This window comes from Phallusia mammillata, chromosome 5 (genome assembly GCF_965637545.1).
Source record: "Phallusia mammillata chromosome 5, kaPhaMamm4.hap1.1, whole genome shotgun sequence".
Taxonomy (NCBI): Eukaryota; Metazoa; Chordata; class Ascidiacea; order Phlebobranchia; family Ascidiidae; genus Phallusia; species Phallusia mammillata.
Window position 1 is genome coordinate 14,585,458 of NC_137256.1, and position 26,732 is coordinate 14,612,189.

Consider the following 26,732-nt stretch of genomic DNA (forward strand, 5'->3'; position numbering starts at 1 on the left):
AGGGCTAGCGGGGTAAATACTGGGGTTATCAACAAAAACAAAGTGGGATGCACATCTACATAACTACATCTACCATCTGTATAAGTTTCAGCCACATCCATCAACCATTTGATGGCAAAACGAGTCGGACAAACTTTGGGGGCAAATACCCCTTTTAGGGGGCAAGCGGGGTAAATACTGGGGTTATCAACAAAACAAAGAGGTATGCACATCTACATAACTACATCTACCATCTGTGTAAATTTCAGCCAAATCCATCAAACATTTGATGGAAAAATGAGTCGGACAACTTCGTGGAAAAAATACCCATTTTAGGGGGCTAGCGGGGTAAATACTGGGGTTATCAACAAAAACAAAGTGGGATGCACATCTACATAACTACATCTACCATCTGTGTAAATTTCATCCAAATCCATCAAGGATTTGATGGAAAAACGAGTCGGACAAACTTTGGGTAGAAGAAAAAATAAGAAAAAAAAGAAAAAAAGACCTTTTTTATGCCTATTGTGTGCAAACAATGCGAAAAGCAGATGCCACAAGCGTCACAATATTGATTATGACGTCATAAAAACTAAGACTGTCAATCTGTGTATCAAGTTAGAAATTAATTTAGGCTTTTTAAACGCCATTAGATGGTATATATATATATAAAATATAAGTATTTTTTTAAATCATACCCATCAAGGGGTCGCGTAGAATTTTTGTTTTAAATTGGGGTTGCAGAGCAAGAAGTTTGAGTAGCCCTGGACTAGATCGTTTCTCAGTTTAGAATATGTCATTTTCAGGTGTTAATTGTTAAGTTTTGCCCTGTAACCCTATCAGTTACCCCATAATCCCTTTAAAATGAGTGAACTTTTTAAACAATGTTTGAATTGGATGAAATTTTAGACAGGACATTTTTAGGTATTGATTAATGTGATTTACACTGTAGTCCCATCATTTCTCTCCTAACCTCCAAAATAGGTACAATTTGTCAAATATGTCCAAATTAGATGAAAATTGGACAGTTTGTAGAGTATTTCATTTTGCTGTGTTGCTTGTTAAGTTTATCTTGCTGCCCTACTGTTACTGCATAAACCCTCAGGTGATTTTTTCAAACAGTAACTGAATTGAACGAAATTTTGGATCGTTTGTACCTCATATAGCATAATTAAGCAAAATGTTAATCGACATGTTTACCTCCCGACTGAATGGTTATTATCTCGGGAGATGCATTATTTACAGCTTTGTATGTGTGGGGACCCATGAGTTTCTGCTTGCTTGTGCAAAGGGTATGGAAATATTGGTTATTATGGGACCCATTGTAAAATAAGTGTAGGGTATTTATATATACGTATGTTTTAAAATAGTTGGGTCAGTTGAGGTGCATTTTAAATAGGACTTAAATTAGGTATCACAGAAATCTACTCGCGTACCACCTGAAAAGTTCTGGCGTACCACTAGTGCAGTGGTTCTCAAACTTTTTCATATTTTTTTTTCAAAACAGTCACTTTGCCATTATTTCGAATGCTCGCGTCCTTTAGGTGGAATGTGTATTTTAGCAAAACGAATCACAGTACGCCAGGCCCATTGAAGGCGCCATACCGAATCAGCCGTGGGTTGTGGGTACGAATCCCACCGCAGGCTAGATTTTTCTAGCCTACGCCTTGCCATATGGTGGTGAATGCTTGGTGACCGGCTGATTCGGTATGGCGCCTTCAATGGGCCTGGCGTACTGTGATTTATAGATGAGTGTGCCATGATCGCTGGTCTGCATAGACGCTTCAGGGCTGATCCCAGTTATGAATTTATGTTCATCTTAGCAAAACGAAGGTTGATTTGCAGAATTTTAGCTACTATGCAAAATTGCGTATATCAATGATCCAAAGATAGCTTGTGACGTCACAGACAAGACAAAAAAACATTACGATTGTGCACGAACTATTGCATTTTTGTTAGTAGTAATGCAATAAATGCTATTGATTAGCAATGGAGACAGTCGGTTCTACATTCTACTTTGATTTAAATTTATTCAGTGGCACAAACTGACGCCAAATAAGATTATAGAAGTACTGCAACCTTATCGCGGTCCCCGCAAAACTGCTTCGCGGACCCCAGTTTGAGAACCGCTACGCGTACTACAGTTTGAGAACCACTGCAATAGAGAGTAAATTTATCTATCTCTTTAGATGAGCTTGATGACGACTTTGGCTCAAAAAGTACAAATTAGCAACTCTAATGACAATTTGTACTTTATGGAGAATCCAGATAATCGGAAAACTTAGTCAATCTAAACAAAACCCTGTTACTTTGTTTTCTCTGTACAAAAGCAATAAATTTATAGTTGTTGTTTTTTTGTAGGTGCAAGGGCTTTTTTCGTCGTTCAATGAAAAAAAATGCAAATTTCACTTGTGCATTTGAAAAAAATTGTGGCATCAATAAAAAAAACAGAAGACATTGCCAGGCATGTCGACTGGAAGCCTGTTTAGATGCAGGTAAGAATTTTTCTCTTTTTACAGGGTCACAAAACAGTATTAGTTTCCATGTGACATAATAATTGGTCGTGTAGTACAAGGGTGTCAAACTCAAACAACTTTAGGGGCCAAAAACATACTTTTAAGTAAGTCAAGGGCGCACTATTGTAACATTTGCAGTGTAACATGACAACAAAATATTCTGTGATTAAAAAGTAAAATGTTCATTAATGCTATTAACTACATTAAAAAACAATATTGTAATAAATAACAAACAGGTATACAGTGTAGCAAATAAAAGAACCAATCATGCTTTACTGCTTGGTGTGAAAACAATGACACAAGAATTGCAATTACTGTTCCTAAAGATGGGCTAATTTGATCATTATATTAAAGAGATGCATATACCACTAACAGAAAATGATCAGATTATGTAAACTCACTGGTCTGACAGGGTGTTCCACCTGAGTAAAATACATAACTTCTAAACAATCTAAAGTGACTTCGCAGGACGCACAAAAACTCTTGGAGGGCCACAGCGGGCCGAATGTTTAGCGTTACACTGAAATAGGGATGTTCAAAGTAGAATAACGAATCCAGTTAGATTCAAATCCATTTTTGCCGTTTATATCGGGTAATTGGAACCGATATAAATGTGTGCTCTCGTCGTTGGCAAAAATGTAAACACATGTGTTACGCTTTTATGTCGACGCCCGGTCATTGTACCAGTTGCAAAGACGGCAAGTGACTCGTCTCGTCAAATCAGTGAGCGCTATACAACGTTATAACGCCAAGTCGCGAGTCGCTATAACAACGCCATAACGACGGTTGTGCGTTGGAGGCACAATTAACGATTAGCGCACTTGTTACGCATCTGATCACGTGATTATGCTTATGCCATTAAATGACATACCGGCGACTTTTTGCAACGTCTTACCAGCATCTAATTGTTTCCGACTTTTTTTCGACACAACAAAAATTTAACGGTCATGGCGTTAGGCAGCGATTGGAAGCATGGGATTGTCTGTTAATATCGCAAAAAACGTGATGGAATCCCATAACAAATGACGTTTGCATCATTTTTTAACCCCATACAAACATAAAAATGCTGTACACGCTGCAAAGTTTACATTTTGTGTTGCAAAATCGCTGGTAGTTTAATTGAAATTTAAAATCACCCAATGTCCCAGCTTTACATCACCCAATGTTTTAACTTTGCTAGGGTGCCTGTTTTTGCAGTTGTTTTAGGTTAACAGACGTTATATATTAGTACACTACGGAGTCTATGTCAGTCCTCTACCATCAACAAATTAAATTATCACAGCATGCTTACAACATAGTTCCTTCTACTGAAGGCAATAATAATCACTAAATAAAATCGTGTAAGTTTTGAAATTAAATCCCATGTGTAATTTTCTAAGTGTTCTTTTTTGCTGATGATGGAAAAATAAAGTGGACGATACATTTTACACTAGGTTTAAGTTCTACAAATGCATTCCATGCTCTACCTGTGTGTCTTTCAAAAGTTCAACTAATTGCAGCTCATTAATGCCAATTCACTAATACATGTGTGTGACAGAGAAGCAATCTTGTAAAATGCTAGAAAGTGAAAGCAAACCATATCAATTTAGGTAACAAATTTATATCTGTTGTAACTACAACAAATAGTGTGTGTTGATGTGGTTTGAATAAATTGCAAATCCATAAGAAAGTTACCTTTAAGTTTTCTTATCATATAACAGTTGAACAAATGATAGGCACCAGTTTGAGATTCACCAAACCGGCCTGATTAAACATACCCATTGTTTAAGTCCACTTCTATGAACTGGTTTGTCTATACAGTTTTGTTAATGTTTTTCAGGAATGAAATCCCATTTAATTTTAAGTGATGAAGAAGTACACAAGAAGCGAGAATTAATTGAAGAAAACAGAAAAAAGCGCCGTGAACAACAACAACAAAAAAAGGAAGAACAAGAACAAAGAATGAAGCAGCTTGCTGCCATGTAGATATGTTTGTTGACTTGCTCTTCTTTGGTTTCCATCTTGCTAAAATTGTTGTTTCGTGCTTTATAATGGGTCCCTGAAAGGGACACATCTTGCTTTCAGTTTTTTTTCCCTGGTGAAGTTTGTCCATGCACTTTTGGCATGAAATCTTTGGTGGATTTGGATGAAACTTTTACTGAATGTAGATACAGTTATGCAGATATGCCATCTGCTTCGTTTGACTTGTTAACCCCAGTATTAAAGTGGTCGAAGCTTTATTGAGCAGCGGCGTCATGTTAGAAAGGTGAAACCAGGGTTTATAAACAGGCAAATGCGATCAAAAGAAAAAGGCAAATAGCATGTGGTAGTGAGGTTGCTACACCATCTTGTTTGCAATAAACAACTACTGCAGGACTACATACCCATTCTGCAACTGTGCCAATTCGCCAATGCTTTAAAACTATCAGGATTTTGTGACTGAATTGACTTGTGCATCATTTTAATACGGTTACTTAATTGCACTGACATGTCTGTGTAGATCAGATGGTGTATAGAGAAAATGTTAAATCAGCGCTTCCCAACCGGTGTTGGTAGGGATGTTCAAAGTAGATAATTGAATCCTTTGGATTCGAATCCAGTCAGATTCAAATCCTTTTTTGCCGTTTATATCGGGTAATTGGAACCGATATAAACATGTGCTCTCAGCGTTGGTATTTATTTATTATTTTACGACAATCAGACGACAGTCCGAAAACTGAAAACTGTCTATTGTCGTGTCACCATACGAGAAATAAACATATTTTCAGATAAAGGGTAGTCGATAATAATAGTAAACAAAAGAGGAAAAGCAGATATTTGTGAACGGCATGGAATAATGACAGTGTGTGGGCGTCTGTTAAATCAGGATGACCAAATAGCATGAAACGAATAATTGCACCAGGAGAAAGATTGGAAAGAAATGAAGCGTTAAACTTAGCGTTTTCTGTCAGAATATTCGAAACAGTAGAAAACAAAATTGTGCGAGAACGAATCAATAGTGGACAATTGAGAAACAAATGTTGCGTGGTTTCTACGGCCTGACATGCACAAGGGCGAAAGTGCCTGGGATTGATATTGAGTGGGCTATGGTTAAGTCGAAGCATGCAATGAAGGGCAGTTGTCTTAGGACAAGAGCCATGCAGATGTAAGGTTCTGACTGGATACGTAAAGAAAAGTTGGTAAAAGTGTAAACACGTGCATTACATATAATACATTGACGCCCGGTCATTGCGTCGGTCCCTAAAGATGACGAAGGACTCGTCGGCATCAAGTCTGTAGGCGCGGCGCTATAACAACGCCATAACGACTTTGGTGTATTGGAGGCAAATTTAGAGATTAGCACGTGACGCCTATTGTTACGCATTTAATCACATGAAGACGTTTGTGACATGCACTTTGCAACGTGTTACTGGCGTTAATTGTTTTCCGACTTGACAACAAAAAACATTTAACGGTCATGACGTAAGGTAGCGATTGGAAGCATGGTATTGTCTGTAAATATCGCAAAAACAGTGAAATAAATTCCCAAAGATACGATGTTTCGGTCATTTCTTAACCCCATACAAACATAAAAATGTAGAGTAAAAAGAGTAAAAGCTGCAAAGTTCAAGTTTTGTGTTGCAAAATCGCAGGTAGTTTAAATGGGATTTGAAAATTGATCACCAATGTCCCAACTTTGTTTGCTAGGGTGCCTGTTTTTGCAGTTGTTTTAAATTAACAAACATTATATATTTGTACACGGGGAGTCTGTGTCAGTCCTCCAGACAAATCAAATTGCCTCAGCATGCTCACTATATAGTTCATCCTACTAAAGGCAATACAAACCACAAAAATTTGTATAATTAATTTTTAATTTTGCTAAACGTTGTGCCAACTCTTCTCTCTTTTTTGGATTTTGGGGCATTTTGTTTTAATACAGTTGTGCAAGTTTTTTTCCCAATGTTTTCTTTTGTTTTGGTTGGTTCGTTTTTACATTTTAAATCAAAAATAGATTTTATTATGTATTAAACTGGTCTTTTTTGATTGTTGTCAAGATTTTTGATTGCAGTCAAAAATTATATAAGAATTGGATTCGATATTCTAGATTCAAAACAATTATTCTAGAATACCCAGTTATTCTACTTTGAACATCCCTAGGTGTTGGCAATATATAGGAAAGCCACAATATGTTTTTTGCGCTGAATGAAACTCGTAATTACTTTGCAGAGGTGCTGAACAACCACAAGCTATGACAGATGATGACAAAGAATTCATACAAACATTGCTTAAAGGACACCAAGAAAGCTATGACTTTGGATACAAAGAGTTTGACACTTTTCGAGGGCGGGAGGTTTGTTTTACCCTTGTTACTTGATAACTCAACAATGTGACATTGTACTTATTTTTGAGGGAAAATTACTGTACATAAACCCTAAATTTAAGGATGCTTGAAGCTTATATTGCTAATTTATCATCATTAAACATTCATAATCTACATCGGGACCTTGTTTTGGTAACAATAGGGATGTTTTAAGTAAAATATCGAATCCTTTGGATCTTTGCTGGGTATATTGATAATTATGGGTCCCCTTCCCTGAAGGGGACACATATTGTTTTTGTCTATTTTTCTTTTTTTTCGTCTAACGCGGATTTGTTCCCACGTTTTGGTCAACAAAGAATGGTTCAAACTTTTTCAAATTTACACACATTATAGATATTGGTCTAAAAATGGTCCATGTGAATTTTGACCCCATTTGATCCCTCAGTTCACCCACAACCCCCTAAAACGTGAAATTTTTAACGCGGATTTGTTCCCACGTTTTGGTCAAGAAAGAATGGTTCAAACTTTTTTAAATTTACACACATTATAGATATTGGTCTAAAGATGGTCCATTTGAATTTTGACCCCATTTAATCCCTCAGTTCACCCAAAGCCCCCCAAAACGTGAAATTTTTAACGCGGATTTGTTCCCACATTTTGATCAAGAAAGAATGGTTCAAACTTTTTTAAATTTACACACATTATAGATATTGGTCTAAAGATGGTCCATGTGAATTTTGACCCCATTTGATCTCTCGGTTCACCCACAGCCCCCCAAAACGTGAAATTTTTAAAACGGCTATACTTGCTAAAGCAGATGATTCTGGAGTTTCATACTTTTTTGATTGGTACATTGCAGCGTATTTTAAAGTGTTTTGTAACTTGAAGTTGTATATATTCATTTTCACCCCTTTACCCTCAAATATTTGTTTGTTTGTTCACATGTTAATGAGATCAGAAATACAAGACTTAACTTGCTGAAATTTTTAACAGCTGTGGATAGGGTGCTCCTTGTTGGCTGTTAAAAATTTCAGTGCAATCGGCTCAGTAATAGTAAAAATATGTTTTTACATGCTGTATTTTGTCAAATTTGTGCTCGCTCAGTGCACAGCTGACGCAATGGGAGTGATTGATGATAGAGGCGCATGGAAAAAATGCCTCTGCTTCACGCATGAACGCAGTCATCACTTGACTTTTTTCTTACTGGTTGGACTTAAGATGATACGATGTTAGTGGTATTGCACTGTATACGTTAACGCTGCGGGGTCATGGCAGGGACAGGCGATGTGTATGACATCATGACCGTATTTGCCTGTCGCTCAGTGCACAGCTGCCGCAATGGGAGTGATTGATGATAGTGGCGCATAGAAAAAAATGCCTCTGCTTCATGCATGAACGCAGTCTTCACTTGACCATTATCTCACTGGTTGGAATTAAGATGTTACGATGTTAGTTATATTGCGCTGTAAACGTTAATGTAGGTCAACTTATTCGTGTTTCGAAACTCAGAGTGACAACCAGCACGATTTGTTACACCTGTGAAACATGACTTCTCAAACTGAAAGCGTTAATAAAACTGTTTCAGAACAGGTTTTGGACATAAAAAGCCCAGCTAAGCAATCGTATTGTTGGTATGTAGAAACTTAACGGCACCAGGGAACCCAATGTGCGGATTAAAAATCATAATTCGACAAAGGGCGGTGATTGTTACAAAACAAAAGTTTATAAATATTTCTTTAATACGACAATTGTCATATGTGCAATTCAAATTCTTACCTAGCATATGCATGCGCCATTCATCCTGTTACAAATTCACATATATGTGTGTGTGGGGACCCATTAGTTTTTGCTTGCAAAAACAATGATGTTATAACAGGCCACAAAAGTATTGGTACCATACTGAATGTATCCATCAAATATATATCCCTTACAATTATAATGAATGGTGCATAAATATGGCACAGTTTCTGTTAAATGAAAATGTTTAGCTGGGGTGTCCAGTTATTTACTGGTTGCAAAAAAACAGCCAATTAGTCATGAGTGTCAGGTTAATGATTGCTAAAAACACCATAATGAAGGTCATGAGGCATACTTGGCGATTAGCATGTGACAATTATTTGTTACACCACATTGACTATGTTTATTTTGTGATAATTGCAACAGGTTGCCTATGTTTTTATTCTTTTTCTATTTTTATTTAAAAACAATCATCCAGTCAAAAATGATGCAGGGTTGCATTTGGTGCTGTGGATTCGCAACAGTCTTTCCAGAATAGCGTTTTTATGGATTATTGTAGAATAGCAAGTTATTTTTACCTGAACGGTACACATATTTTTTGGTCTTAGGCTTGTTTGTTCCAAATGTTTGGTCAATAAAGAGTGCTTTAAACTGATTCGAATTTACACACATAATAGCTAGTTATCCAAAGTTAAACCCCAGGTGACACAAGCGGTTCACCAGTAGGCCGCAACAATTTTTTTTACTATACTTACCAACGAAAAGGGCTATACTTGCAATGTGGCTTTCCAATTTTGAAATGAAATAAACTCAAGAAACAATAATTGGGTTGTGTAAAATTTGGGTAAAATGTTGTTGTGGAACTAAAGGATTAAATGCCAGCTGCTGAAAATCTAAATATCATACTGCGTGAGGCTACTGCAGGTCAACATGTATGTTCTTTTTTTACTAAAATGATAATAAAAGTGTATTGACGAAAACTTTTAAGTTGCTGCTTCCTGCTGATTTGTCCTTAGGAATCTAAAAATGTTCCTATTAATGCAGTTACTATTGTGCTTATACTGTTTGGGGACTCATTGGTATTTTCTACCAAAAACAAATATACATGTTATTTGGTCAAATCATGTTAATAGTTAATCAGAAAATAGAACATAAACAGTCAATGTATAGGAAAGCCCCCTTTCTAGTTCAACTTTAAACATGTGTAGGTGACAAGCAATATTTTTTTTTACTTTAAGCAAGTAAAGTCACCAGGGAGCCAACATACTTCATCCAGTACATTAGCTTGGCTTGTTGCATCACTCTCCAATCCAGGAGATGTAAAATCCAGCATGAATGTTAGATCCCAAAGACCTACAGATCCAGCAGGTTACATAAAGTTTTTTATTTTATAATTTCTGTGTATAAGTTTTAGTCCTATTTGATGTATGGTTTTTTTCTTCTTCTTTTTTGCTGGCTAACCCAAAGCTGTTGCTTTGATCTGCCTGAAAAAGAGTTTGTTCAATTTGTAGGTTAACCCACAGAATTCCAAAATGTAAAATTTTACAAATGCCCATGCTTCCTAAAATAAATAACATTTCATGCATTATTGATTAGTGAGGTCCAAAATGTAGAAAGTCATTTGATACCTTTCAGATTTACCCACTTTCCCTATTTGCCTTAAAATATTTGTTTTTATGTCAACACATTCTTTTAAAAATATTTTTTTTTGCTGCTTATGAGTTCTATTTCCATTCAATTTAATAGTTTTACGAAAGTTTGTGGGTTCTTTTGGTGAAAATATAGGATCTTACTTCTGGTTGGGTTTATCAACTTTTCCACTTTTACCCGAAAATATGTCTTAAGAAGTTTGCCTCATGGATGAATATGAGTGCAATCGGGCAATTTTCTCACTGTTTTGAATAAAGTTGATTTTGTGTGACATATGTTGCAGTTATTGTTGATTTTACTACTTTTAGTTTTTGTGGTTATAAGTTTACCACAGATAGCACATGCGTTTTCAGCTTTGACACAAGGTTGCCTATTTTACAGCTTTCATTTTTTTGTAAATGTGAAAAACTGTGGTTAAATATAATGATAAAATGTCTGAAAGGGGTAAATGTACTTCTCTTGTATGTTTGACCAATGGTGTATGTATTTAATTAGCATTTAGGATACATAAATGGCAAGTATTTTGGAATGCTTCCTTTCTGGTGTGTAATTGATTTTGCCTAGAAACCCTGTAGCCTGGTCATTAAAAAGGTCGCTAATAAAACTGTTATAAAACAGGTGAAAGGTTATTGTCTATATTCAGTAAGTATACAGAAAAGCTACTTTTCTACTTTTTGCATTTGGAAATTAACTAATCTTTCCTTCTATCGATAAAGGTATCTTCATTCTTTGTTTTGTATAATATATTCAACTGTTTTTCAACTTTTTTGAACTGCAGCACCCTTTTACAAAAAATTCAGAACTACACCAAAGAAAAGTTATACTGGCACTATTTTTGTGGCGTAATTGTATGATATAACAAAAAATACACAAAGTCAGCAACATAACAGGAAAATTATTAAGCCTTCTGTGTCTCAAGTACAGCTTTCAGGCACAAATACACAGAAAATGTAAAATTAAATACTAAAATATTGTGGAGGCACCAGAGTGCTGCAGCACACACATTGAAAGTCACTGATCTATTGACTGAACATCCATGCAATAATGCGAATTTTCAAAGCAAGTGGAACATTGTTAGGCAAAGAAAGGTACAATTTAGGCCACATGTAGAAAAAAATATATATGTTTTGCAGATGTACAGCATAATGTCCAAACATGTGAGGCTTCGGAGGATTCAAATTCTTCAGATGATAAGGTATCAAATGTTATGAGAAATATTATTAGGTTTTTTTGTGAAGGTTGTACATACTGTCAAACACATGTCCGGGGCTAAGTTTTTGTTTGCAGAAGCAAATATGTTTGAAATTCGTAGGAAACCCAAATTAGTGTGTAAAATCATAAAACATGTGTGCGGCAGAATATAGAAACACATGTATGTAACATTAAAATATGCAAAAAAAAAGTTTGCAGTTACAACTTTAAATGACAATTATTTAAAACATTGTTTAACTGTGGCAGTGGTTGCTGAAAATCTAGGAGTGATTGTGCTAAACACATGGATAAAAAAGTGCCATCTTTTTGGTGAGGTTTTCCACTAAAAGTGGAAAAGTGTCTTTTAAGCAAATTCCCTTAGTAAGCCAAATTTTGCACCATAGAAAATTAAACCAAACCTTTCTTTAATGCAAATTAAGCTAAATTGGTAATTTTTTTAGGTTTCTGACATGTCGCGTGTTTTCAGCTCACTTCATGGAAATGCAACTTCCCAAATTGATAGTGATTTGGAAAACAGGTTTGTTTTGTTCCCCATTGTGGTGTATTGCAGAAATATTTGCAGCTTTGATCTGATTGTGCCAGTTATATTTCTTTTTTGTGTAAAGCTGTTTACCTGTTTGGTCAAGATACCAGTTTTTATGGGTCCCCTTCCCTGAAGGGGACACATATTGATTTTACTCGAATTGTTTGTTTGTTTTTTCTTGTTTTTTCTTGTTTTTTCTTCCCAAAGTTTGTCCGACTTGTTTTTCTATCAAATGTTTGATGGATTTGGCTGAAATTTACACAGATGGTAGATATAGTTATGTAGATGTGCATCCCACTTTGTTTTTGTTAATAACCCCAGTATTTACCCCGCTAGCCCCCTAAAATGGGTATTTTTCCCCCGAAGTTTGTCCGACTCGTTTTTCCATCAAATGTTTGATGGATTTGGCTGAAATTTACACAAATGGTAGATATAGTTATGTAGATGTGCATCCCACTTTGTTTTTGTTGATAACCCCAGTATTTACCCCGCTCGCCCCCTAAAATGGGTCTTTTTACCCAAAGTTTGTCCGACTCGTTTTTCCATCAAATGTTTGATGGATTTGGCTGAAATTTACACAGATGGTAGATATATTCATGTAGATGTGCATCCCACTTTGTTTTTGTTGATAACCCCAGTATTTACCCCACTAGCCCCCTAAAATGGGTGAGTTTTTAAACAGTGTCAGAATTGGCTGAAATTTGGATTTCTTGTATAGTATGCCATTTATAGGTGTGTAGTCCTAACATTTACCCCACAAGCCCCTAAAGTTTGTATGTTACTGGGCACCACAAACGAAAGATTTCTTAGGAGCAATAGTGTTACAAGGGCAACCAGTTGTATGTTGCTCGTTGGTGGGTTGCTTGGTGGTCGTTTTTGCGCCATGGCAGTTAGGGGCTTGTTAACAGCCTTATGACGTCAGAAACATTAACGGTTGTTGCTCAAAACACCTCTAGTGGTCGAAATTTTAAACATTGGCGGATTGGGCTGAAATTTTGCAGTACTATTGACTGAGTCATTGTGGTTTTTATATATTTTTTAGTTTCTGTGTCGAACCCAATTAGTTACCCTACTAGCCCCCTAAAATCGGTCAGTTTTTTAAAACGTTAAATAGGACATACTTCAAACAATATCTGGGGTGAATCTAATTTTATAGTTTGTATTCTACATAGTATTATTATTTAAGCCCAGTGCCGATCACTGTGTTTTACCTTACAACACTCGACTTTCTCATGGTTATCTCTTGAATTACATTATTTTCAACTTTGCATGTGTGGGGACCCATGAGTTTTTGCCTGCAGAAACGACTAAAGTAATAAAAGAAGATGGCTAATATGGGACCCAATACAAAATAAGCATAGGAAATATATTTATGTTTTAAAATAGGTTATAGTGTATATGCAAGGGCAATATGTGCTAAGCCACCCTTCTAGTTTTAATTTTTCTTTTCTTGATGCATCTTATAGGCAGTGATCTAAAGTTAAAGATCGTAAATTTAAGTTGAACAAAACTGACAAACACACAAAACTGATGTGAAAGGTCATTGATGAGTTTTTTGCGCAACATAATAATAATGTAAAAAGGAGTTGGACCAAAATTTTTTCCGAAGGGTTAATGCTTTCTACTAATTTTTCATAAGCCACCTTTCTTGTATTTAGCAGTTTTTCTTTAACAATGAGGGATATGACAATGGGTCTTAATTATTATGGGTCCCTTTCCCTGAAGGGGACACATATTGATTTTACTCAAATTGTTTTTTTTTTATTTCTTTTTTTTTCTTTTTTTTTATTTCATTTTTTTTTCTCCCCAAAGTTTGTCCGACTTGTTTTTCCATCAAATGTTTGATGGATTTGGATGAAATTTACACAGATGGTAGATGTAGTTATGTAGATGTGCATCCCACTTTGTTTTTGTTGATAACCCCAGTATTTACCCCGTTAGCCCCCTAAAATGAGTATTTTTCCCCTGAAGTTTGTCCGACTCGTTTTTCCATCAAATGTTTGATGGATTTGGCTGAAATTTACACAAATGGTAGATGTAGTTATGTCGATGTGCATCCCATTTTGTTTTTGTTGATAACCCCAGTATTTACCCCGCTCGCCCCCTAAAATGGGTGTTTTTACCCCGAAGTTGGTCCGACTCATTTTTCCATCAAATGTTTGATGGATTTGGCTGAAATTTACACAGATGGTAGATATAGTTATGTAGATGTGCATCCCACTTTGTTTTGTTGATAACTCCAGTATTTACCCCGCTAGCCCCCTAAAATGAGTGAGTTTTTATACAGTGTCAGAATTAGCTGAAAATTGGATTTCTTGTATAGTATGCCATTTATAGGTGTCAATTGTTGCGTGCAATCCTGTAGTCCTAACATTTACCCCACAAGCCCCTAAAGTGTAAAACGTATTTGTATGTTACTGGGCACCACAAACGAAAGATTTCTTTTGAGCGATAGTGTTACAAGGGCAACCAGTTGTATGTTGCTCGTTGGTGGGTTGCTTGGTGAACGTTTTTGCGCCATGGCAGTTAGGGGCTTGTTAACAGCCCTATGACGTCAGAAACATTAACAGTTGTTGCTCAAAACACCTCTAGTGGTCGAAATTTTAAACATGGGCTGAAATTTTGCAGTACTATTGATTAAGTCGTTGTGGTTTTTATATATTTTTTAGTTTGTGTGTCGAACCCAATTAGTTGCCCTACTAGCCCCCTAAAATGGCTCAGTTTTTTAAAACGTTAAATAGGACATACTTCAAAGAATATCTGGAGTGAATCTAATTTTATAGTTTGTATTCTACATAGTATTATTATTTAAGCCCAGTGCCGATCACTGTGTTTTACCTTACAACACCCGACTTTCTCATGGTTATCTCTTGAAGTGCATTTTTTACAACTTTGCATGTGTGGGGACCCATGAGTTTTTGCCTGCAGAAACGACTAAAGTTAAAAAAGACGATGGCTAATGTGGGACCCAATACAAAATAAGCATAGGAAATATATTTATGTTTTAAAATAGGTTATAGTGTATATGCAAGGGCAATATGTGCTAAGCCACCCTTCTAGTCTGACCTTGCTTGTCCCACAATTTCGTTTGGACCTACTGACCTTGCTTGTCCCACAATTTTTTTTATTTGTTCATGTACACAAATCAAGCATTTTTAGTGGCATAATATGAAAACAATTGGATTGATCCAAATGGACTTTTTTTCAACCTTAATTACTTAGTGCTCAATAGACCTCTGGTGTTTTGCGGCCATTAGGGACAATTTACAGCACTAGGTCTTTGTGGTTTGTTGTTTTGTATAAATTGGATTATAATATACCAGTTAGTGGTGCGGACTGTTGTGTTTCAACTTATAAATTTCAGAACTGGAAGAAATGTGAACAGATATTTAACTGATAAAGAACTAACTTTTTGCCTATTTTGTAAAATGCAAATAATGCTGTAAAAAGTGTTGCCAATGTAAAATGACAAAGTGAATATGTACACTTCAAAATGAGTAACACTGTACATACAATGGAAGCCACCCTTCAAATACCAAGTTCTCTGGAAATGAACTGAATTAAAATGACTTATGTGCTGCAACAATTTAAATGTATTTATAAATCACAAAGTGATGTCATTTTGGTTTCACAGCTAGTAGATATTAATCTGCCATTTGTTTTGAATAGACTTAATGGTCCTAATGGCTACCTTAGCTACCTTATTCCTAATGGCTACCTTAGCAAAATATGTTTCACATGTTTTTTATGCTGTCAGCATGAATTTAAAAGTTTCCTTCATAAAATGGTCTTGTTTGTTTCATTTTTAATCTTGGTGTGTGTCAATGTTGGCATCATAGGCACTGAGTAGGGCGCCACCACCTTGGGTGTGTAAAGCACGGTGGCGGCCACTGTGGATATTTTGGTTTGTTAGTTGTGGTATCGTAGGAAACATCATAAAATCTTAAGAAAAAAACGCTCCAAAAAACCTGTTTGGGTTAGTGCCTTAATTGTTTATGACGCCAAACACATAATTGTTTGCCAGTGTTTGTTCGGCCATTATTGCGTACAATGCAAATGTGTTTTAATAAATGGTTAAGTCAGATGGTATAAAGCAGCACCAACTAAAAGAAACATTTTTTTTACTATTGCTAAACTAATAACAAAGTCCCAACAACGTGTTTCCAAAATTAATATTATTTCAAACATTCAAACATTTATTATGGGTCCCCTTCCCTGAAGGGGACACATATTGATTTTACTCGAATTGTTTTTGTTTTGTTTTCTTCTTTTTTTTCTTCCAGAAGTTTGTCTGACTCGTTTTTCCATCAAATGTTTGATGGATTTGGCTGAAATTTACACAAATGGGAGATATAGTTATGTAGATGTGCATCCCACTTTGTTTTTGTTGATAACCCCAGTATTTACCCCGCTCGCCCCCTAAAATGGGTGTTTTTACCCAAAGTTTGTCCGACTCGTTTTTCCATCAAATGTTTGATGGATTTGGCTGAAATTTACACAGATGGTAGATATATTCATGTAGATGTGCATCCCACTTTGTTTTTGTTGATAACCCCAGTATTTACCCCGCTAGCCCCCTAAAATGGGTGAGTTTTTAAACAGTGTCAGAATTGGCTGAAATTTGGATTTCTTGTATAGTATGCCATTTATAGGTGTCAATTGTTGTGTTCAACCCTGTAGTCCTAACATTTACCCCACAAGCCCCTAAACTGTAAAACGTATTTGTATGGTACTGGGCACCACAAACGAAAGATTTCTTTGGAGCAATAGTGTTACAAGGGCAACTTGTTTGTTGCTCGTTGGTGGGTTTCTTGGTGGTCGTTTTTGCGCCATGGCAGTTAGGGGCTTGTTAACAGCCCTATGACGTCAGAAACAGTAACGGTTGTTGCTCAAAACACCTCTAGTGGTCGAAATTTTAAACATTGGCGGATTGGGCTGAAATTTTGCAGTACTATTGATTGAGTCATTGTGGTTTTTATATATTTTTTAGTTTGTGTGTCGAACCCAATTAGTTACCCTACTAGCCCCCTAAAATCGGTCAGTTTTTTAAAACGTTAAATAGGACATACTTCAAACAATATCTGGGGTGAATCTAATTTTATAGTTTGTATTCTACATAGTATTATTATTTAAGCCCAGTGCCGATCACTGTGTTTTACCTTACAACACCCGACTTTTGCATGGTTATCTCTTGAAATGCATTATCTACAACTTTGAATGTGTGGGGACCCATGAGTTTTTGCCTGCAGAAACGACTAAAGTTATAAAAGACGGTGACTAATATGGGACCCAATGCAAAATAAGCATAGGAAATATATTTATGTTTTAAAATAGGTTATAGTGTATATGCAAGGGCAATATGTGCTAAGCCACCCTTCTAGTTTTAATTTTTCTTTTCTTGATGCATCTTATAGGCAGTGATCTAAAGTTAAAGATCGTAAATTTAAGTTGAACAAAACTGACAAACACACAAAACTGATGTGAAAGGTCATTGATGAGTTTTTTGCGCAACATAATAATAATGTAAAAAGGAGTTGGACCAAAATTTTTTCCGAAGGGTTAATGCTTTCTACTAATTTTTCATAAGCCACCTTTCTTGTATTTAGCAGTTTTTCTTTAACAATGAGGGATATGACAATGGGTCTTAATTATTATGGGTCCCTTTCCCTGAAGGGGACACATATTGATTTTACTCAAATTGTTTTTTTTTATTTCTTTTTTTTTCTTTTTTTTTATTTCATTTTTTTTTCTCCCCAAAGTTTGTCCGACTTGTTTTTCCATCAAATGTTTGATGGATTTGGATGAAATTTACACAGATGGTAGATGTAGTTATGTAGATGTGCATCCCACTTTGTTTTTGTTGATAACCCCAGTATTTACCCCGTTAGCCCCCTAAAATGAGTATTTTTCCCCTGAAGTTTGTCCGACTCGTTTTTCCATCAAATGTTTGATGGATTTGGCTGAAATTTACACAAATGGTAGATGTAGTTATGTCGATGTGCATCCCATTTTGTTTTTGTTGATAACCCCAGTATTTACCCCGCTCGCCCCCTAAAATGGGTGTTTTTACCCCGAAGTTGGTCCGACTCATTTTTCCATCAAATGTTTGATGGATTTGGCTGAAATTTACACAGATGGTAGATATAGTTATGTAGATGTGCATCCCACTTTGTTTTGTTGATAACTCCAGTATTTACCCCGCTAGCCCCCTAAAATGAGTGAGTTTTTATACAGTGTCAGAATTAGCTGAAAATTGGATTTCTTGTATAGTATGCCATTTATAGGTGTCAATTGTTGCGTGCAATCCTGTAGTCCTAACATTTACCCCACAAGCCCCTAAAGTGTAAAACGTATTTGTATGTTACTGGGCACCACAAACGAAAGATTTCTTTTGAGCGATAGTGTTACAAGGGCAACCAGTTGTATGTTGCTCGTTGGTGGGTTGCTTGGTGAACGTTTTTGCGCCATGGCAGTTAGGGGCTTGTTAACAGCCCTATGACGTCAGAAACATTAACAGTTGTTGCTCAAAACACCTCTAGTGGTCGAAATTTTAAACATGGGCTGAAATTTTGCAGTACTATTGATTAAGTCGTTGTGGTTTTTATATATTTTTTAGTTTGTGTGTCGAACCCAATTAGTTGCCCTACTAGCCCCCTAAAATGGCTCAGTTTTTTAAAACGTTAAATAGGACATACTTCAAAGAATATCTGGAGTGAATCTAATTTTATAGTTTGTATTCTACATAGTATTATTATTTAAGCCCAGTGCCGATCACTGTGTTTTACCTTACAACACCCGACTTTCTCATGGTTATCTCTTGAAGTGCATTTTTTACAACTTTGCATGTGTGGGGACCCATGAGTTTTTGCCTGCAGAAACGACTAAAGTTAAAAAAGACGATGGCTAATGTGGGACCCAATACAAAATAAGCATAGGAAATATATTTATGTTTTAAAATAGGTTATAGTGTATATGCAAGGGCAATATGTGCTAAGCCACCCTTCTAGTCTGACCTTGCTTGTCCCACAATTTCGTTTGGACCTACTGACCTTGCTTGTCCCACAATTTTTTTTATTTGTTCATGTACACAAATCAAGCATTTTTAGTGGCATAATATGAAAACAATTGGATTGATCCAAATGGACTTTTTTTCAACCTTAATTACTTAGTGCTCAATAGACCTCTGGTGTTTTGCGGCCATTAGGGACAATTTACAGCACTAGGTCTTTGTGGTTTGTTGTTTTGTATAAATTGGATTATAATATACCAGTTAGTGGTGCGGACTGTTGTGTTTCAACTTATAAATTTCAGAACTGGAAGAAATGTGAACAGATATTTAACTGATAAAGAACTAACTTTTTGCCTATTTTGTAAAATGCAAATAATGCTGTAAAAAGTGTTGCCAATGTAAAATGACAAAGTGAATATGTACACTTCAAAATGAGTAACACTGTACATACAATGGAAGCCACCCTTCAAATACCAAGTTCTCTGGAAATGAACTGAATTAAAATGACTTATGTGCTGCAACAATTTAAATGTATTTATAAATCACAAAGTGATGTCATTTTGGTTTCACAGCTAGTAGATATTAATCTGCCATTTGTTTTGAATAGACTTAATGGTCCTAATGGCTACCTTAGCTACCTTATTCCTAATGGCTACCTTAGCAAAATATGTTTCACATGTTTTTTATGCTGTCAGCATGAATTTAAAAGTTTCCTTCATAAAATGGTCTTGTTTGTTTCATTTTTAATCTTGGTGTGTGTCAATGTTGGCATCATAGGCACTGAGTAGGGCGCCACCACCTTGGGTGTGTAAAGCACGGTGGCGGCCACTGTGGATATTTTGGTTTGTTAGTTGTGGTATCGTAGGAAACATCATAAAATCTTAAGAAAAAAACGCTCCAAAAAACCTGTTTGGGTTAGTGCCTTAATTGTTTATGACGCCAAACACATAATTGTTTGCCAGTGTTTGTTCGGCCATTATTGCGTACAATGCAAATGTGTTTTAATAAATGGTTAAGTCAGATGGTATAAAGCAGCACCAACTAAAAGAAACATTTTTTTTACTATTGCTAAACTAACAGCAAAGTCCCAACAACGTGTTTCCAAAATTAATATTATTTCAAACATTCAAACATTTATTATGGGTCCCCTTCCCTGAAGGGGACACATATTGATTTTACTCGAATTGTTTTTGTTTTGTTTTCTTCTTTTTTTTCTTCCAGAAGTTTGTCCGACTCGTTTTTCCATCAAATGTTTGATGGATTTGGCTGAAATTTACACAAATGGGAGATATAGTTATGTAGATGTGCATCCCACTTTGTTTTTGTTGATAACCCCAGTATTTACCCCGCTCGCCCCCTAAAATGGGTGTTTTTACCCAAAGTTTGTCCGACTCGTTTTTCCATCAAATGTTTGATGGATTTGGCTGAAATTTACACAGATGGTAGATATATTCATGTAGATGTGCATCCCACTTTGTTTTTGTTGATAACCCCAGTATTTACCCCGCTAGCCCCCTAAAATGGGTGAGTTTTTAAACAGTGTCAGAATTGGCTGAAATTTGGATTTCTTGTATAGTATGCCATTTATAGGTGTCAATTGTTGTGTTCAACCCTGTAGTCCTAACATTTACCCCACAAGCCCCTAAACTGTAAAACGTATTTGTATGGTACTGGGCACCACAAACGAAAGATTTCTTTGGAGCAATAGTGTTACAAGGGCAACTTGTTTGTTGCTCGTTGGTGGGTTTCTTGGTGGTCGTTTTTGCGCCATGGCAGTTAGGGGCTTGTTAACAGCCCTATGACGTCAGAAACAGTAACGGTTGTTGCTCAAAACACCTCTAGTGGTCGAAATTTTAAACATTGGCGGATTGGGCTGAAATTTTGCAGTACTATTGATTGAGTCATTGTGGTTTTTATATATTTTTTAGTTTGTGTGTCGAACCCAATTAGTTACCCTACTAGCCCCCTAAAATCGGTCAGTTTTTTAAAACGTTAAATAGGACATACTTCAAACAATATCTGGGGTGAATCTAATTTTATAGTTTGTATTCTACATAGTATTATTATTTAAGCCCAGTGCCGATCACTGTGTTTTACCTTACAACACCCGACTTTTGCATGGTTATCTCTTGAAATGCATTATCTACAACTTTGCATGTGTGGGGACCCATGAGTTTTTGCCTGCAGAAACGACTAAAGTTATAAAAGACGGTGACTAATATGGGACCCAATGTAAAATAAGCATAGGAAATATATTTATGTTTTAAAATAGGTTATAGTGTATATGCAAGGGCAATATGTGCTAAGCCACCCTTCTAGTTTAGTTTGACTTGGTACTTTATAATTGGAATTTACACAGTTTTTATGTGCAAATATTAGTGCTAAATATCTGCCTTTTTTAAATGTATTTTTAGCAATTCAACTGAGAATCCAATTAAAGAAGAAAAAGAAGTAAGGATCAACTGTAAATTATATGTAAAAAAAATTCCTTTCTCTGATTTGAGACATCTTGTTTTTTCAGAAAGTCGGTACATCAAAATGTGATGACTTTCCTCCTGATGAAGGTGGTAAGTAAAATGTCCTTCTTCATGGTTTATTTAACTAATTTCATGTTGATTTTTGTCAAAGTAGATTCTTTAGCTTATATCCGAGGTTTGCTACGAAGCCAAGGATTTTCACTTTCCTTGGTGGAAGATTCAAAATCCAAACAATTGTTGCAGCACTTTTGTGACATAATGACATGGGGAATAAAAAAGGTGTGTTTGATTTTTTTGGGGGGCGACACATATTGATTTTACTCAAATTGTTTGTTTGTTTTTTCTTTCATTTTTCTTCTCCCCAAAGTTTGTCCGACTCGTTTTTCCATCAAATGTTTGATGGATTTGGCTGAAATTTACACAGATGGTAGATGTAGTTATGTAGATATGCATCCCACTTTGTTTTTGTTGATAACCCCAGTACTTACCCCGCTAGCCCCCTAAAATGGGTATTTTTTACCAAAAGTTTGTCCGACTCTTTTTTCCATCAAATGTTTAATGGATTTGGCTGAAATTTACACAGATTGTAGATGTAGTTATTTAGATGTGCATCCCACTTTGTTTTTGTTGATAACCCCGGTATTTACCCCGCTAGCCCCCTAAAATGGGTATTTTTCCCCGAAGTTTGTCCGACTCGTTTTGCTATCAAATGCTTGATGGATGTGGCTGAAACTTATACAGATGGTAGATATAGTTATGTAGATGTGTATCCCACTTTGTTTTTGTTGACAACCCTAGTATTTACCCCGCTATCCCCCTAAAAGGGGTGAGTTTGTAAACAATGTCAGAATTGGCTAAAATTTGGATTTCTTGTATAGTATGCCATTTATAGGTGTCGATTGTTGTGTTCAACCCTGTAGCCCTAACATTTACCCCACAAGCTCCCAAAGTGTAAAACGTATTTGTATGTTACTGGGCACCACAAACAAAAGATTTCTGTGGCACAATAGTGTTACAAGGACAACCAGTTGTATGTTACTCGTTTGTGACTTTGTGGGTTGCTTGGTGGATTTGGGGGTTGTTAACAGCCCTTTGACGTCAGAAACATTAACGGTTGTTGCTCAAAACACCTCCAGTGGTTGAAATTTTAAACGTTGGCAGATTGGACTGAAATTTTGCAGTACTATTGATTGAGTCATTGTGGTTTCCTACTTTTAAGTTTGTGTGTATTGAACCTCCATTAGTTACCCTACTAGCCCCCTAAAATGAGTTTTTTAATTTAAATAGTTTGCACTCCATATAGCATATTTAAATATGCACAATACCAATCATGTGTTTGACTTAACAATACCAAACTTACTCATAGTTATGGGTCCCCTTCCCTGAAGGGGACACATGTTGATTTTACTCGATTTGTTTTTTTTCTTTTTGTTTTTTTCTTCCCTCAAGTTTGTCCACCCCATTTTGCCATGAAATGTTTGATGGATTTCGATGAAACTTTCAGAGATGGTAGATATGGTTATGCAGATGTGCCATCTACTTCGTTTGTCTTGATAACCCCAGTATTTACCCCGCTAGACCCCGAAATGTAAAACGTTTTTGTAGGTTGCTGCGCACCACAAACAGAAAATTTCTTTGGTGTAATAGTATAATATAGGCAACAGGACATATGGTACTTGTGTTTGTGCAATACTGGGTGGATGGTTTTGCACATGTCAGTCAGAGGGGGTGTTAACAGCCTTATGACGTCAGATGTGTTAACAAATGTTGATAATGATGCCTCTAGTGGTCAAAATTTCAAACATTAGCCGATTTGGATAAAATTTTACAGGACTGTTGCTTGGGTCATTGTGGCTTCATATTTTATATTTTTGGGTGTAAAACCCCATCAGTTACCCCACTAACCCCCTAAAAAGGGTGAAATTTTTAAACAGTGTTGGAATTAAATGAAATTTGGACAGTTTGCAGAGTTTGTCATTTATAGGTGTCGATTGTTGTGTTTAACCCTGAAGTCCCAATATTTACCCCTCTAGCCCCCTAAAATGGGTGAATTTTTAAACAATGTCTGAATTGGATGAAATTTGGACAGCTTATAGAGTGTGCTATTTATAATTGTTGTGTTCAACCCTGTCTTCCCAACATTTACCCCACTAGCCCCCCAAAATGGGTCCATGTTTTTAACAATGTCTGAATTGAATGACATTGGGATGGTTAGTAGATTATGTCATTTTTAGGTGTCGATTGTTATGTTTCACCCTATAACTTTAACATCTACCTAACCAGCCCCCTAAAATGGGCGATTTTTTAAAACTGTGTCGGAATTGAATGAAATTTGGACAGCTTGTAGAATTTGTTATTTATAGGTGTCGATTTTTGTGTTTCACTTTATTTTGCCACTATTTATCCCTTCTTTTCTATAAATAGAGCACTAAATAGGACAAACTTCAAACAACGTGTGAATTGAATCAGATTTTCATTGTTAGTACTTTTAATAGCATGATTATTTAAGCGAAGATCTGACCACAGTTTTTCTTAAAACACCAAACTTACTGATGGTTGTCTTTTGAAATGCATAGTTTTTAACTTTGCATGTGTGGGGGACCCATGAGTTTCTGCCTGCAGAAACAACTAAGGTTATAAAAGACAGTGGGTGGCATGGGACCCAATATAAAAAAGTGTAGGGAATATATTAACGTTTCAAAATAGGTTATAGTGTATGTGCAATTGAAATATGTGCTGAGCCACCCTTCTAGTTATCTATCGAAATGCATAATCTACAACTTTGCATGTGTGGGGACCCATGAGTTTTTGCTCGCAGAAACAACCAAGGTTATAAAAGACAGTGCATGATATGGGACCCAGTATAAAATATGTAAAGGAAGTATATTAATCTTTTAAAATAGGGTATAGTGTATGTGCAAGGGCAATATGTGCTAAGCCACCCTTCTAGTTTTTTTCTGTTCTTTTTTACTACCTAGTGTAAAAGATGCTAATGGTGTAATATCACATTGACTATCTGTGTGGGGAACATTTATTTCTTCCTGCAGGACACTTTTTGTCAGTAATGCAAATGCAACATGTCTTAGTCAATTTTGTCATAGCTAATGGATAGAATCACGGTCAAAGATAAACACATTTGTTCAAGCCTAATCTTTATGTCAGAAAACAGAAGCCTGAATTAGGACCACAGTTGAAAAACTGCTGCTACATAGCAATGACCTAATTATCAAAAGACCATCGAGGTCCAAATCAGATGCCTTAAAGGTCTGGATGTAGACCGCAGTCCGCCATTTGAGTATCCCTGATGTAGAACATTTTTTTTCTTGCCAATCTAAAAATAACCACATGTATTAATATTGTTACTATTTCACGGACTTGCTTGCATGTTAGTCTGCTACCTTCTTAGTTTTCAGACTGACATTAATATGCAAACTTGTTGTGATAAACACAGCAAAATAATGTCATTTGTAGCATTTATTTGAACTGTATTGTAACAGTAAGGTTTTTTTGGGTATCTTATCATTGACTTAATGTTCAAACTTGCTTGTAACACCAAGAAGAAATTATTATTGACAAGTAGTTTCTACAGATTTGTTTGATTTGTTACAAATCTATTATGGAATTTAAAACTGATTGCACCTTAATACTGGACTATAGTTTCGGTTACATAAACAAATGCGCTGCGAATTGGCAGAAAAAGTATTTTGATTCCATTGTTGTTATACTAACTCAGATCTGTGTAACAATATTTACCTTGTGATTGGCAGTAAATAGAGATGCAAAATAACGCTTGTATTTCAATGGTTGCTTTCCCTTTTTAGGTGATTGATTTTTGCAAAAGCATTCCAGCCTTTCTCAATCTTTCTATTGTTGACCAAATTGTTTTGTTACGTGGTGGATGTCTTGAAATGCTTGTATTAAGGTAAGACATTTTGTTTTACTTGTCATCACTTTCTGATTACTTTTCATGTTGCAGATCCTATTTTGCATTTTCATCAGAAGATAACAAATATACCTCAGACAAATTTCAATACAAACCAAGTGATTTTTTGCAAGCAGGTGCTAGCAAGGAATTTGTGGAAAAATACAATTCTTTACATGTCAGAATGAGAAAAATGAAATTACAGGTAGGATTACAAAATCAGACACATGGATGTTAAATGTGAATTGTGACCATGTTAGGAGGTATATTCCAAAAATGTATGAAGGGATAGAGTTTAACTTATTTGTGTAAAATTTTGCATCAAGACACATTATGCCAGTGGTTCCCAACCTTTTTTGTTACATTCCTCCCTTGGCACATTTTCGAACTATTCATTCCTCCCCATAAGACGAAAAACAAATACAACACAAAAAATTATAGCAATTTGAAATAGACCTTATAATTAGGGATGTCCATTTTAGAATCCTTTACAGCCGGATCCAAATTATAATGGACATCCCTAACGTATATACAAAAATATTCTGCAACATTTCTAATGTAATTATGGGTCCCCTTCCCTGAAGGGGACACGTATTGATTTTACTCGAATTGTTTGTTTGTTTTTTCTTGTTTTTTCTTCCTTTTTTTTTTCTTCCCAAAGTTTGTCCGACTCGTTTTTCCATCTAATGTTTGATGGATTTGGCTGAAATTTACACAGATGGTAGATATAGTTATGTAGATGTGCATCCCACTTTGTTTTTGTTGATAACCCCAGTATTTACCCCGCTAGCCCGCTAAAATGGGTATTTTTCCCCAAAGTTTGTCCGACTCGTATTTCCATCAAATGTTTGATGGATTTGGCTGAAATGTACACAGATGGTAGATATATTCATGTAGATGTGCACCCCACTCTGTTTTTGTTGATAACCCCAGTATTTACCCCGCTAGCCCCCTAAAATGGGTGAGTTTTTAAACAGTGTCAGAATTGACTTGAATTTGGATTTCTTGTACAGTATGCCATTTATAGGTGTCGATTGTTGTGTTCAACCCTGTAGTCCCAACATTTACCCCACAAGCCCCTAAAGTGTAAAGTGTATTTGTATGTTACTGGGCACCACAAACGAAAGATTTCTTTGGAGCAATAGTGTTACAAGGGCAACCAGTTGTATGTTGCTTGTTGGTGGGTTGCTTGGTGGTTGTTTTTGCGCCATGGCAGTTAGGGGCTTGTTAACAGCCCTATGACGTCAGAAACAGTAACGGTTGTTGCTCAAAACACCTCTAGTGGTCGAAATTTTTAACATTGGCGGATTGGGCTGAAATTTTCCGGTACTATTGATTGAGTCATTGTGGTTTTTATATATTTTTTAGTTTGTGTGTTGAACCCAATTAGTTGCCCTACTAGCCCCCTAAAATGGGTCAGTTTTTTTA

The 26,732-nt window shown here is 36.0% G+C and overlaps 1 protein-coding gene across 3 annotated transcripts in view; it reads left to right on the plus strand.

Moving 5' to 3' along the window:
- LOC145230111 (vitamin D3 receptor-like) overlaps nucleotides 1–26,732 on the plus strand; it is a 41,537-nt gene that overhangs the window by 12,476 nt on the left and 2,329 nt on the right. The window contains exons 3-13 of one of the 3 annotated variants that reach the window (XM_080095486.1): nucleotides 2,341–2,474; nucleotides 4,315–4,456; nucleotides 6,681–6,804; nucleotides 9,750–9,879; nucleotides 11,295–11,356; nucleotides 11,814–11,890; nucleotides 21,320–21,356; nucleotides 21,427–21,472; nucleotides 21,534–21,661; nucleotides 25,204–25,304; nucleotides 25,359–25,509. In XM_080095486.1, the coding sequence (XP_079951612.1) occupies nucleotides 2,341–2,474; nucleotides 4,315–4,456; nucleotides 6,681–6,804; nucleotides 9,750–9,879; nucleotides 11,295–11,356; nucleotides 11,814–11,890; nucleotides 21,320–21,356; nucleotides 21,427–21,472; nucleotides 21,534–21,661; nucleotides 25,204–25,304; nucleotides 25,359–25,509 (1,132 nt within the window). The remainder of the gene's footprint in view (nucleotides 1–2,340; nucleotides 2,475–4,314; nucleotides 4,457–6,680; nucleotides 6,805–9,749; nucleotides 9,880–11,294; nucleotides 11,357–11,813; nucleotides 11,891–21,319; nucleotides 21,357–21,426; nucleotides 21,473–21,533; nucleotides 21,662–25,203; nucleotides 25,305–25,358; nucleotides 25,510–26,732) is intronic. The other 2 variants (XM_080095487.1, XM_080095488.1) reach the window with 2 other exon arrangements.